General features: G+C 37.3%; 1 protein-coding gene across 1 annotated transcript in view; it reads right to left on the bottom strand.

Annotated features, from left to right (window-relative positions):
* GPR158 (G protein-coupled receptor 158) overlaps window positions 1–14,956 on the bottom strand; it is a 431,923-nt gene that overhangs the window by 131,216 nt on the left and 285,751 nt on the right. The window contains exon 5 of the mRNA XM_050804852.1: window positions 7,235–7,303. Within this exon, the coding sequence (XP_050660809.1) occupies window positions 7,235–7,303 (69 nt within the window). The remainder of the gene's footprint in view (window positions 1–7,234; window positions 7,304–14,956) is intronic.

Raw genomic sequence — 14,956 nt, 5'->3', positions numbered from 1 at the left:
ACAGCAGACCAGAAGGTAAGAGAATGGATTTAATTCTTGGCTTTCTCATTACCTAGCTGAAAAAAAAGGTGGATGAATCTGAATCATAATCTCTCTCTGTCTCTCTTTTGGAGAAAGACTGAGTTGTAAATGGTGACCCTTCTAGTTCTAATACTTGGCGATTCTTCTTATAAGACTGGGGTAGGGAGGAAAAACCTAAACATGAGTATTATTTACATATGCATTGGAGTCCTTTACAGGAAGACATATCTACCAACCAAATAAAGTAACCAAGGTTAGAGGGGAAAGAAAAAAAAACCCTTATTAAATGAAACCGATGGTTTAGTCAAGGCAGAACAAACTTCTAGATTTTAAATTACAAAGAATGTGCTTTATGAATCCATAAATGTCTTTTTAAATGTAATTTAACAAAAAATAAACTTTAGTTTTTTCTTAAAATTCTCTTTTCTTTCTTTTATAAATTATACAAAAGTTGCTAGGTGATTATGAACAGTGATCACTGTTCACAAATGTATGGACTTCAAATCATGCGTCTCTTTTGAGAATCTGTAAGAAAATGCTTGAATGCTTCGGCTCTCTGCTACCCAATATAACAATGCTAAATTTAGTCAGATTTTGGTTTGTCCTCATCTGCACAATGATGATAATCTCTAATTTGGACTTTCCAATATAAGCATTGTTATGAAATCGTCTGTAGTCTAAGATTGCTTAGAAAAGGCAAAAATAACCTTAATTCTTGCAAATCTGAACAACAATATGCAGCATATAAAGAAGAAAAGGCTCATTGCATAACTCAGTAGAACAGTGAATATCCACAAAGCCTACTTCCATAGAGTTAGCTAGCCCTAAAAACAATTCTATTTTATGCAAGTATGCTTTTTAAAAAATTGTAACCTCCCAGTAGAACTTTCATGAAAAATTCTAGTATAGTCCACACCAGGAACACAGAATGTATGTAAGGTATTTAACCAAAAAGATATTGGTACATTTATACCACCAACTTTATTAGATTTTTTGGCTATATTTGGTTTACTTAGTCGTCTTAACCACTTAATATGGGTCTTCCTTATAGAAAAATTCTGGGCAAAAGTTATAAATTTGTTTCCACAAAGCCAAATGAAGCCAATGTGTCCAGTCCAACAACAGGTTATTCTTTGCCTTTAATCTCCTTTTCCCCTGGTATCTTATGCTACACCCAAATCTTTATTAAATAACATGGTCCTTTCTATCTTCAGAGCATAAGCCCTAAATGAAAACCAAGGTACAGAGTTATTATCTCGAGCCGTTACAAAAAGAATTTATGTTCTGAAAGATAAAATAGCTAGTTAAGCATGAAGTCAATAGTATGAGGTATCCTAATGTTTCTGTTGGGTAGAATTTGTTTGGTAAGCCTCCCTTTTTGTTTTTTTCCTTACAAGCATATTAGAATTATCATGAAGTACAATCTTTTTCTTTTAATGTGTCAGTTCTCTGTATCTGTTATCACCATAAGTACAGGTCAATCAGATATCTTTCAAAATTGAATCTCAGTCAAGGAAAGGTTCCCTTGTGACTACTTTTAACATTTAGTAACCTGACACTTGCTATTCTTTCAAATGTCATACTTTTCTAGAGTATTTCTATTTAAGAAGCTTTACAATTCTTCTACAGATTATAGGACTGTGCTCATTAATACAACCACTTGTTTTGAATAAGTATGAATATTAGAAGTCAAAATGAACTGAACTTCTGCTAAGTCCCAAAAATAACACGAGAAAGTGTTTGTATTGCCTAACTGCAGGTGCTAAATAAACATAAATAAGGGCCCTCATTCTCAGTCTTCCACAAAAAAAGCAGAGTCTTTGGAGGGTGCTTCAACAGGACAGTAGGCACTAGCTTGGGATACATTTCTAAGTTCACCTAAGTATAACTTATTCACTCATTCCATGCCTATTTACTGTGCTTCTACTACAGTGACAGGCACTGGCCTAATTGCTGCAGATGCAGTGCTGAGCAAGACAGAAACGTGCCCTACTCTCACAGAATTTAATATCTGTGCAAAAGAATGATATTATCAAATAATCAGACTTTTCAATGTGTAATTACAAACTGAAATAGGTGTTGTCAAAAAGGGCAGGATTCCATGAGAAGTTATTGCCAGGAATCTGACTCAGATTAGGGGTCAAGGAAAGCATTCCTGAAAAAGTGATACTTATGTACAAATCTAGAAGGTGATTATATGCTAATTAGCCTAAAGGACAGTAGGGTAGCGGTGAGGAAAAGGAAAAGAGGAAAATTCTTCAAAACCAAAAAAAAGTAGGTGAAGAGGTCCTATGGCAAGAGGTATATTAGTTTCCTATAGCCACTATAACATAGTGTCATAAACTTAGTGGCTTTAAACAACATGGACTTAGTATTTAACGGTTCTGGATGTCCTATGCCCAAAATGAGTCTTAGGAACTAAAATCAAGGTGTTGGCAGAGCTGCCTTCCTTGTAGAGGGTCTAGGGAAGAACTTATTTACTTGCCTTTTCCAGTCTCTAGAGGCAGCCTGCATTCTTGGGCTTGCAACCTCCCTCATCTATCTTCAAAGTTCGCAATGCCAGCCAATCTTTTTCACCATGTCATCTATTTGGTTCTCTCTCTTCTGCTTCTCTCTTTTCACTTACGATCCATGGTCACAACCAAACAATCCAGGATAAGTTCCCCATCTCAGTCTTTAACGTAATCATATCAGTAAAGTCCATTTTTCCATGTAAGCTAACATATTCAAACAGGTTCCAGGGATTAGGATTGTGGACATTGTTGGAGACCATTATTATGTCTATCATGAAAGAGATCATGTTTTATTTGAGAACTGAAATAAGGTCAGGGTAGTTAGAGAGCAGAAAGTGAGAAGAAAGGTAATATAACATGAGGCTGGGGAGGTGGGTAAAAACCACAGTATACCTAACATGTCAAAAGAAGACATCAAAGAGGTGACAGACTGGATTTGACATTTTTAAATCCCTCTGGCTACTGGGTGGAAAATTGATTTTAAAATAGCAGAGGTTCAGAAAAAAAGATAATAGTAGCCACAGATATTCAGATAATTAAAGTTTCTCATCAGGTTACTGAGGTCATTTCAGATATTTCATTATTTAATAGGTGATCTGACGACTCTGGTTAAATACCTGCCCCAGGGTTCTGTGGGAAAGATTAAATGTTAAGATGCATGACACACCCCATTTATACAAGAAGTGTACCAATAATAAACATTCGGTCTTTATACTGCTGCATTGCTTCTGTTACTAATTACTATGCATAACTCTATGCTAGAAAATTAGAAAACTTAATAGGGATGACTTTATGAAAAAATTAATACTGATTATCTCAGTCTGTTTGTGCTGCTATAACAAAATACCTGAGACTGTGTAATTTATAAAGAATAGAAACTTATTTCTCACAGTGTTGGAGGCTGAAAAATGCAAGATCAAAGTGTCAGCATCTGGTTTCTGGTGAGAGCCTTCTTGCTGTGTGGAAGGAAGAAGAACAAAAAGGGCCAAACTCCCTCCACCAAGCCCTTTTACATGTAAGGGCATTAACCCATTCATGAGGGCTCTAAATACCTCCCAAAATACCCCACTTCCCAACACCATTGCATTGGAGATTAAATTTCTAACACATAAATTTTGGAGGACACAGTCAGATCATAGCACTGATTATATGTAAATATATCTCCATTTTAAGAATAAATAGAAAAATTTATTCGAGACCAGAATAAAAAACACTCGATCTAAACATTGAGTGCAGGAAAAGGATTAGAAAATGTTATAGAGGGGGCAGTGTCCAAATTACGTTAAGCCTTAGAGGTCACAGGAAGGATTTTGGCTTTTACTCTAAGTAAAATGGGGAATCCTTGGGGAGTTTTGAGAACAGGAGTGACATGGTCAGTCTAATTTTCATGTTAAAACTCGCTGACATTTTGAAAATAGATAAGATTCTAGGGGCCAGCACGGAAGAAGAGAGGCTAGTAAGAGCACATGGTGAAAATCCAGAAGGGGTGGATCACAGTTTAGACCAGGTGGTAACCGTGAATGTGGGAGGGGCTCATTAGATTCTTGCTGCATCTTTTTTGTGTTTTGTTTTGTTTTGTTTTTGTTTTTGTTTTTGTTTTTGAGATAGAGTCTCACTCTGTCGCCCAGGCTGGAATGCAGTGGTGCCATCTCAGCTCACTACAACCTCCGCCTCCCAGGTTCATGCCATTCTCCTGCCTCAGCCACCCAAGTAGCTGGGACTATAGGCGCCCGCCAATGCGCCTGGCTAGTTTTTTGTATTTTTAGTAGAGATGGAGTTTCACCATGTTAGCCAGGATGGTCTCAATCTCCTGACCTTGTGATCCACCCACCTCGGCCTCCCAAAGTGCTGGAATTACAGGCGTGAGCCACTGCACCTGGTCGATTCTTGCTGTATCTTTAAAGGTTTTCTAATGTGAGAGAAAGAGTGGTATCAATAATGACTCCTAGGCTTTTGGCCTGAGTAACTAGAAGGATACAGCTGCCATCAGTGGACACTGGAAGGCTGAATCTGAGGGAGAGATCAGTGCTTCAGTAGAGAACATGATAGGGAATTCTGTTGGATGTGCAAATGGAGTGGTTGCCTAAGCAGCTGAATATGAGCTGGGAGCTCAGGAGAAAGGTTTGGGCTGGAGATATAAATTCGGCAGTCTTTGGCATATAAATAGTACTTCAACTTTGCGGCTAGATGAGATCACCAAGTGAGAATGTACATTAAGAAAAGCTACAAGAACTCAGTCCTGAGGCATTCAAGTATGAAGAAGTGGGAGTTAAGATGAAGAATCAACAAAGCAGGCTGAGATGGAGCAGGGAGTGAGGTAAGACAAAAACCAAAAAGAATCTAGTGTCCCGGCAGTCCTACCTTTCCTTCTCTTACACCTACTCACCTTTCAGGTCTCTGCCAAGGGATATTTTATTCCCTAAACTTGATTAGATATCTCTCCTAAGTGCCTCCACAGCATCCTGTCTTTACTGCTTTCTTAGTGTTTGTCACATTGTATTACCATTGTTTGCATTAACTCATCTCTTCCTCTACACTGTAAGCTTCTTGAAAGGAGAAATCAAGTTGTCTTGCTCATAGAGTATTCCCAGAAATTAGCATAGTGCTTGGCACACAATCACCACTGAACATAAGTTGGCTGAGTTGAATTTGTCAAGTCAGTACTTATCTTCTGGTTTCAGACATGTTACTGGTACACTAGAGTCCACTATGATTATCTAAGCCACTAGCACCATACATACATTTATTTCATCATGCTTATTTTACTATGTAACAATTTCAATTTTTCTGACATTAATTGGTATGTCTCATGATTCTGATTCAGGTAGAAGGGAAGGAAGAAGGAAAGCAATACTTATTTGTACATATTACGCATACATACCAATACAACTGTATACATATGCATACATTTGCCTTTCATATGTAGTCACATTTAAGCATTTAACCTTCCTCACAAATTTGCAAAGAAAAGTATAATTAGCTCAATTTTATAAGAGAAAAAAAACAGGGTTTAGGAATGTTAAGTAACTTGTCTAAGGTCACTCAAATGGTAAAAACTGGGATTTAAATATCTGTAAAGCACTTGCATTAGAGTAGGCAGATAGCCAGACATGAGCAGGAGCGGGGAGCCCCTGAAAAAGGGAAGTCCAAAAAATTTCACACCCCAGAGGTTGCATGCTAGGTATGAGCAGAGAGAGGGGAAATACCTATGTAGAAAGGAATGCCCCCAAACACCCCTTAAGATGCCCAATGATCACTCATTCTGTAGTTAACCTGTCAGAATGTAGCTAGCTACATGCTGAGAAGAGGGAAAGAGGGCAAAGGAGAAATTCCTAAGAGATACGCAGGTGCAATAAGTACAGATTTAGCCACGACATGACCTTCCTGGGATGGTGGTAAGGAGCAATGCTGCCATTAGGTAGAATTCGTATCTAATGCTAGGCCGCACATGAACATCAACAGACAGCAAGGGAGAATCCTACAAACCCGGGGTGGCAACTGGGTGGGGACTCGAGGCAGAAGTGGGAAACTAATCAGAGACAAAGGCAGAGACTTGAGACACAGACAGGAACTTAAAGGGTCTGACATAAAAAGAGCAATGTAGAACTCTTGGAGCTGCTGGCTCATCCTCTTTCAAGGAGCCCACTTTGCCCCATCTTTCCGAATGTACTGTTCTCTGCTACTACTTTCCACCCAGATCAACCCACTCTTCTCTTGATGTGTACGTTGAAGACCAAGCTCTGATTTTTTTTTTTTTTATCTTGCGCAAATTCCTATCTAAGGAGTCTTGGGAGTCATGCCCTACAAACCATAAATTCTTATCAGCTTTTATTTAACCCTATATCTCATGTCTTACTTTCCAATCTGACTCTGGCGTAACATTATGTGACAAAGAAGAAAATCAAAATACTTTTACCCCAAAACATGTTTCTGTGCCATATTTTCAAAGGGCCCTGCAAAACTGTCCATTGTGAGGGAAAATCTGCATCTGTAAAGAATCTCTATTAACATAGCTAGATGTTTTTCTTCCTGACCCTCCCAATCCTGAAGATATTAACTGAGTGTCTAGCACCTTTTAACGGTCTGAATAGGAGACATTTGTCATCTATCGTCTCTAAGGGCAGCCACTATGAGACTTCAAAAGAACCTTGGTCTCCACAGTCTTTTATCTTAACCTGAACTTTTCCTTTCTATTGATCCCAGGTCTTTAGACAAATTCAATCAATTGTCAACCAGAAAGTGTTTTAATTTACCTATAGTCTGGAAGTCCCCCAAACTTCAAATTGTCCTGCCTTTCTGGACCAAACCAACATATTTCTCAAATGAATCTGATTGAAGTCTCATGCCTCCCTAAAATGTATAAAACCAAGCTGCACCCCAACCACCTTGAGCACATGCTCTCAGAACCTCCCGAGGGCTGTATCAGGGGCCGTGGTCTCTCATATTTGGCTCAGATTAAATCTCTTCAAATATTTTAGAGTTTGACTCTTTTCATCAACAACTTCCTTCAATAAACATTTGCTTACTTTACTAATTGTCTTTTGGCCAAATTCTTTCTCTCAAGTAAGACAAGAGCCAGGAACTCCTGCACTTCCTGGTAACACCAGGGTGTGTTTGCGTGTGTGTGCGTGCAAACAGTAGTTTTACAGTATGCAACATAACATAAATGTCTACTTTAAAAACATAATTATGTTACTTACTGGAAAGTATAGGAGCAGAGACCCAAAAAGGATCGTTTCCAACAGGATAAGGCCCGATGCCCGGATGCTCTGTAAAACAAAATAAAAACGTTATTACTAACTTACATTTCTAAGCCTGGAGAATTATGCTATTGTGAAAATGCCACAAGACAGTAGGACAGCATTCTTTGGGGGAAATTAAATAAATAAGTGAAAATTGGTTAGTATTCAGGTGGGTATAAAACAAACATGCAAAAAGACTGATTATAAAGGTGATGATAGGCTTAATAATATCACCAGTGGCTTCATGAGGTTTTGTTCTCTAAAATTTGAATCATTAAACAGTCTGAGCAGCTAAGAACACTACTCTGAAGATACTTTTGAGCAGAGAAGTCTTCTGCCGATTGAAGGTCTTTTCTCCATCAAAGGGTTCGTGGTCTCACAGGCTTCAGGGAATGAAGCCGTGGACCAACCACAGAGGCGAGTGTTACAGCTCGATTAGAGAAAGGGGCAGACCCAAAGAGTGTGCGGCGGCAAGATTTATTAATGCAAAAGTGAAAGTAAAGCTTCCACACGGTGAAAGGGGTCCCGGAAAGATTGCCGTTTCCGGCTTGGGTGTCTTATGCTTATATCCCCTTATGACCCCTCCCCTTTTCCTTTTTCTGTCCTATAGAATTAGCTTATTTTCTATCCGCTTGTGGGTTGGCGGGCCTGATTGGTTAAAAACATCGCTGTGGCTAGAGCTTAAACTCGCCTTTGATTGGTTGAGGTTTCAATTCCTTAGCTTGCAGCTATGACTCAATTTGGCTTGGGGGAAAGTTCCCTTAGGGAAGTCCCTATTGACCCAGGAAGTCCAGCCAACTTAGCCGTTAGTCCCTCACTTTCAATCCAAGAAATTTACAAATGAGATCTTGCCTGCATTTTTAAAATATGAGCCACCAGTGCATACTGAATGCTATCCCTAAACTATTTCACAAATACCTGTGGGATAGTGTTGGTGGATTTAAAAAAAGCACATGCACAAGGTCTTGAAGTCTTCATATCTCCCCCCATGCTAAAATATAACCCCTAAAACTCACAAACAGCTTCGCTATGTGAACAATATAAATCACATTAAATAACAGGGGTATCTCACCTTGTGAACATGCATACATGTTATTCTTTACTCAAAATTCAAAAGAATTAGTTGATTTGATTTTCAAATAAATTTCTGAATAGTTTGCTAAGCATGAATATATCTAATAACCTTAAGATATTTTGCTAGACTTAAAAATAGCATTATCTTCTCAAAGCAAAATTCTTAGAATTGAGGCAAGAAATGAAAGACCAGAAAAATCAATCTTATTTTCTACAATAAATGTTGCTTTCATGAATTCAAGCATCAATATACAGCAAGTATATTAATTAATACTACAAACACAAAAGTAGGTCATTTTAGACGAGCTGTGTTTTCAATAAGTATAATACAAAATGTATACAGAAATTACACGTGGTGTAAATATCTTAACAGGAAATAATTTGCAGTAGTAATAACTAATTTTGTAACAATAAAAAAATTCTGAAAGGCCAAACCACAGTAGTGCATTATATAAAAGAACTGTCAGACAACTGGATACCCAGAGAGAAAAAATTCTAATTGCCCTTCCAAAAATCTCTGTGGGGCATTGTTAAATATATAGTTACTACTTTGTGTAACCCCTCAAAAAAACTCAGCACTTGCATTAATTTAAGAATTTGGGAATAGAGAAACAAGTTTAGTCAGTGAACAGCCTTGATTATTTGAGTGGCTTCTTGCTATTGGTCATTATGTTAGATAGCAGGTGCTTTTGGTGAAAAGAAAATTTCTATCAACAAGCATTTAAATGGGTTTTGGCTGGCAGAATTCCCAAAGTGGCAAGGTACATTTGCATAGTATGCCTAGTTATGAAGCTTATTTTTTAAACTTTCCCAAAAAAGACACAAAAAATGAAAATCCAAAATATTATACATGACTGTCTGTAAAATAATTTGTACACTATTGGTTGAGTGAATAAGAGGACATGAAAAGCTGCTGCAAGGTACAGTGAAGCAGACAGACTTTGGAGTTAACTCCCTCTCAGTTTGAATGATGAAATAACCACTTTGCGTTAGGCAACCTTGAACTTCAATGGTCTCACCCATAAGATGGGTGTTTTAATCTTTACCTTATCAAATCTGACAGATTTATTAAATATGAAGCATGCAAAATGGCTGGCATTGTACCTGGTACTTAATAAGTAGGTACGTATTCTTCAAGGTAGAGAACAGCAACAGGATGATGACTTTGAAAACTAGAAGGAATATATCGCTGACAGTCAAATTTTGTTTAATGCTTGTTATCCAAAATGACCCAAACAGAGATGAATGCCTCGAGCAGGGGACCAACAGTTCCTTCCCAGGGCTGTGATCATGCTATGGTTTGATGGCCTCTTCCATCCTGCAATATCTCTTGAGATTTTAGGTCCAGTAGGCTTGGTAGCAGTGTCACAACCATCACTGCCACATAACAGCAGCAGGAGTACATGCTTTTATATTTTCTCAGAGCAAATAATCTGTCTCCTTTTCATTTGTAATTGTTGAACAGTCTTCTTAAGAGTTCACTGCCTTGCTCCTGGCTAAGCAGAGGAGCCCATAATTTCAGTTTACAAATTGGAACTCTGACAGGTGGTTCCATAATAAAATGTAAGTCCTGTTACAAATGTGCACGTTTTTTCTTTCAAAATATTATTTGGAAGAGCTGGCTTTGTGGCCTCGCAGAATGAGCAGGAACCCAATGGGTGAGATTTTAAGACAGAGAAGAGACCCATGCTCCCAAAAATATTTCCTCCACTGTCTTATTGGTACTAGAAAATCTTTTAACTGGCACAGAGCCTTTTATTTTATGCTTGGTACCAAGGATTAATATACAATTTTGTAAGTAATACATTGACAAGTTCAAAGCAAAATATAGGAATCTTGTTTAGAGTCTCACTGGTAGGGTGAGGAAGGACAGAAAAGACACTAAGTGTGTACGGGGGGTGGCGGAGGTTGAAAACTGAAGATGGATGAGAGAGATAATGAGCAAAATAACAGAGACCAAGAAAAAAAGTCATCTCCTTCACAGTTATTCCTGAGATAGAAATAGTGATGTGAAACTATAAGCAGAGTTGTTAACTGGGAAACTTAAAAAAATCTTAATTGAAAGATGATCAGTAATAAGCAGTATGACACTATTTCTACAAAACACATACACAAAAAACAACACTATACATTTCTCTATCCAGGCATACCTCATCTATATATCTGTCTGTCCATCCATCCATCCATCCATCCATCCAGGCAAACCTCAGAAATATTTTGGGTTTGGTTTCAGACCACAGCAATAAATCAAGTACCAAAATAAAGTGAATCACACAAATTTTGTGGTTTTCCAGTGCATATAAAAGTTACATTTACACTATAGTGTCGTCTATTAAGTATGCAATGGCATTATGTCTAAAAAATAATGTACTTGCCTTAAGGAAAAAATACTTTATGGCTGAAAAATACTAATAATCATCTGAGGCTTCATCAAGTTCTAATCTCTTTTGCTGGGGGAGGGTCTTGCCTCCATGTTGATGGCTGCTGACTGATAAGGTTGGTGGCTACTGGAAGCTTCGGATGGTTGTGGCAATTTCTTAAAATAGGAAAACAATGAAGTTTGCTGTACCAGTTGGCTCTTCCTTTCATGAGATTTCTTTGTGGCATGTGATGCTGTTTGATAGCATGTTACCTACAGAGGAAGTTCTTTCAAAATTGGAGTCAATCCTCTTAACTATAATAATGCAATATTCTAAATCCTTTGTTGTCATTTCAACAATGTCCATAGCATCTTCACCAGGAGTGGATTACATCTGAAAAAACTACTTGTTTGCTCATCCATGAGAAGCAACTCCTCATTCATTAAATTCTATCATGAGATTTACGGTAACTCAGACACATGTTCAGGCTTCACTGCTAATTCTAATTCTTTTGCTATTTTCACCATATCTGCAGTTAGTTCCTTCACTGAAGTCTTGAATGCCTCAAAGTCATCCATGAGGGTTAGAACCAACGTTTTCCAAACTCTTGTTAATGTTGATATTTTGATCTCCTTCCATGAATCATAAATGTTCTCAATGGCATCTAGAATAGTGAATCCTTTCCAGAAGTTTTCAGTTTACTTTGCCCAGATCTATCAGATGAATCACTATGGCAACGATTGCCTTACAAAATGTGTTTCTTAAATAAGAAGATGTGAAAGTCTAACTCCTTAATCCTTGGGCAGTAGAATGAATGCTGTGTTAGTGGGCATGAAAACAACGTTAATCTCCTTGCATATCTCCATCAGAGCTCTTGGGTGACTATGTGCATTGTCAATGAGCAGTAATGTTTTGAAAGGAATCTTTTTCTGAGCAGTAAGTCTCATCAGTGGGCTTAAAATATCCAGTAAATCATGCTATAAATAGATATGCTATCACATCCAAGCTTTGTTGTTACATTTTTACAGCACAGGCAGAGTTGCTTTAGCATAATTCTTAAGGCCCCTAGGACCTTCAGAATGGTCAATGAGCATTGGCTTTAACTTAAAAGTCACTAGTTGCATTTGCCCCTAACATAAGGGTCAATCTTTCATTTGAAGTTTTGAAGCCAGGCATTGACTTCTCCTCTCTAGCTATGAAAGTCCTAGATGGCATCTTCTTCCACTAGAGGGCGATTTCATCGACACTGAATATCTGTTGTTTCTTGTAGCTACCTTCATCGATGATCTTAGCTAGATCTTCTTGATGACCTGCTGCAGCTTCTCCATCAGCACTTGCTGCTTCACTTTACACTTTTATGTTATGGAGATGGCTGCTTTCCTTGTACCTCATGAACCAACCTCTGCTAGCTTCTAACTTTTCTTCTGTAGTTTCCTCAACTGTGTCAGCCTTCACAGAATTGAAGAGAGTTAGGCCCTTGCTTTGGATTAGGTTTTGGCTTAAGGCAGCATTGTGACTGGTTCAATCTTCTATCTAGAGTACTCAAACTTTCTCCATATCAGCAATAAGGCTGTTTTGCTTTCTCATCATACATGCGTTCACTGGAGTAGCATTTTTAATTCCCATCAATAATTTTTCCATTGCATTTACAAATTGGTTATTGAATGCAAGCCAGCCTCCACTATGTCTTTCTTACTAAGCTCAATCACTTCTAGCTTTTGATTTAAAGTGAGTGATATGTGACTCTTCCTTTCACTTGAACACTAAAGGCCATTGTAGGATTATTAATTGACCTAATTTCAACATTGTTATGTCTCAGGGAATAAAGAGGGCTGAGGAGAGGGAGGAAGATGGAGGAATTGCTAATTGTGGAACAGTCAGAACACATTCAACACTGATCACTTAAGTTCACCGTCTTACGTGGGTGCAGTTCATGGCATTTCAAAACAATTACAATAGTAACATCGAAGATCAGTAATCACAGATTACCACAACAGATATAATACTAAAAGCATTTGTTGAAATATTGCAAGAATTACCAAAATGCGACACAGAGATACAAAGTGAGCACATGTTGTTGGAAAAATGGGTATGATAGATTTTCTCAGTGTACAGTTGCCACAAACCTTTAATTTGTAAGACACGGTATCTGTCAAGCACAATAAAGCAAAGTGCAATAAAATAAGATATGTCTGTATACATATACACACCAAACAGATGTCTGGAGGATACATACTAAGTTGATAACAATGTTTGTTTGTTTATTTTTTCCGGACAAAAGGGTAGATTTGGGGATAGATCAACTTACCTGGAAATATGTTAATATCTTTGAAGGAGAGGTAGTCATTTATTGCTATGTAATATACTTTAATACATAAATTTTTAAAAACCTTTGTGTCAACCCAACTATTTGAAAATCTATGATTTTAGGCGGGGCATGGTGGCTCAAGCCTGTAATCCCAGCATTTTGGGAGGTCGAGGTGGACGGATCAGTTGAGGACAGGAGTTTAGGACCAGCCTGGCCAATATGGCGAAACCCCGTCTCTACTAAAAATACAAAAATTTGCTGGGCGTGGTGGCAGGTGCCTGTAGTCCCAGCTACTCGGGAGGCTGAGGCAGGAGAATCACTTAAACTTGGGAGGCAGAGGTTGCAGTGAGCCCAGATCGAGCCACTATACTCTAGCCTTGGCAACAGAGCAAGACACCATCTCAAAAGAGGAGGAAAAAAAACAAAAAAAGAGAAAATCTCTGATTTGGTATCGTAATATGCAAAATATTACTCAATAAGTCTAAACAAAGCCCTTCCTTTAATATTCTTTAATGAATTTTTATTTGGCACCAGCTGATTCATATAATCATCAAAGACTGTATCTTATAATTTTTGCAGGTGAATATAAAGCTGGAGGTATTATCATTGAGCCTAACTCTCTGGTTTGGAACCCATAAACCCTAATAAATATACCTCCCAAGTTTACAATAGAGGTGAGTATATTCTACCTTACTCCATTTCCATCCCAACTTCCCTACTTTGTAAACTTTCAGAACTGACTTATGGAGGTTTATAACAGCCAGATATCAAACCCATAGACAAAAAAAAAAAAAAAAAAGTCAAATTATACCAATTTCTATCAAATTATATCAAAGTCAATTTCTAAATTCCATGTTTGGATGCCAAGTATAGAAGCATAAGATGAAGCACAGTTGTAACTACCATAAAAGATTTGCCTGGGATATAAGCACCCAGAAGAAGCTTAGTCATTGGATATAACAAGAGAAGAATGCTCAAGGCTGCATTTTTAGAAGTAATTAAAATGGTTTATTATTATTTTCCTGATTTTATGGGGACTAACTACTTCATTTATATTTTTAAAACATTTTTAACCTCTGGGGAAATTAATGTATATCTTGCTAAAACAGGGCAGCTATTTTTTGGTCACTGCTGATTTCTTCAGCCTTACAACATTTAGAGTTTCTATTACAAAAGAAACCTCTGAACATGAATATATTTTTATATAGTTGGACCCAGCATCTATGAGGAAAATATAAGAGAACAACAGAATTATATTTTGAAAGAGATGAACTAGCATAAGTTTGAAAGACAAACCAAGACTATATAAATCTATATCCTTTTAAAAAAGATATACCAATGCAAGCAGGATGAAAAACTTATGATCTGTACTTTTTCTTTTAAAATTATGCTCTTTCAAGGAGAAATTCATGGACAGAGGGACTTCATATGAAACCTGACAAACACCCGATAAAATAATTACACAATATGGATTGGAAAAAAAAAATGTAAAATGTGATCCTAAAGAGAATCTTAACATTGAGAGGTATGAGGACACTATCTTTCAATAATTTTATTAACAATTACATAAATGGAAAAGAATGGACTACATCCAGTTTGAAAGACTGCATGTAGTTAGCTTTTGTTAAGATCTATGATAAAATATTTAAAAACCAATCAAATTTAGAAAAATTTGTCAAGGCACAATTGTATAAAATGTGGTCAGTTAAAATCAATTTTAGGTTTTTAGGAGAATTCTCAGCAATAAAAAAGCTATTTTTAGAAAAATGAAGAGATAGGGTCATGGCAGAGACTCCCAAAGTAAAATGTATGTAATTCAGAGAATTACAAATTGATGGATTAAACCACACAGATTTGATCACTAGATGGTCTGGAACTTTGGTATTAACCATTAATTAGCTATGAGATCTTGGGTAAGTTGTTTAACCTTTGAGCTTC

This window comes from Macaca thibetana, chromosome 9, assembly GCF_024542745.1.
Source record: "Macaca thibetana thibetana isolate TM-01 chromosome 9, ASM2454274v1, whole genome shotgun sequence".
NCBI lineage: Eukaryota > Metazoa > Chordata > Mammalia > Primates > Cercopithecidae > Macaca > Macaca thibetana.
This window is presented reverse-complemented; position numbering and strand designations above follow the sequence as displayed.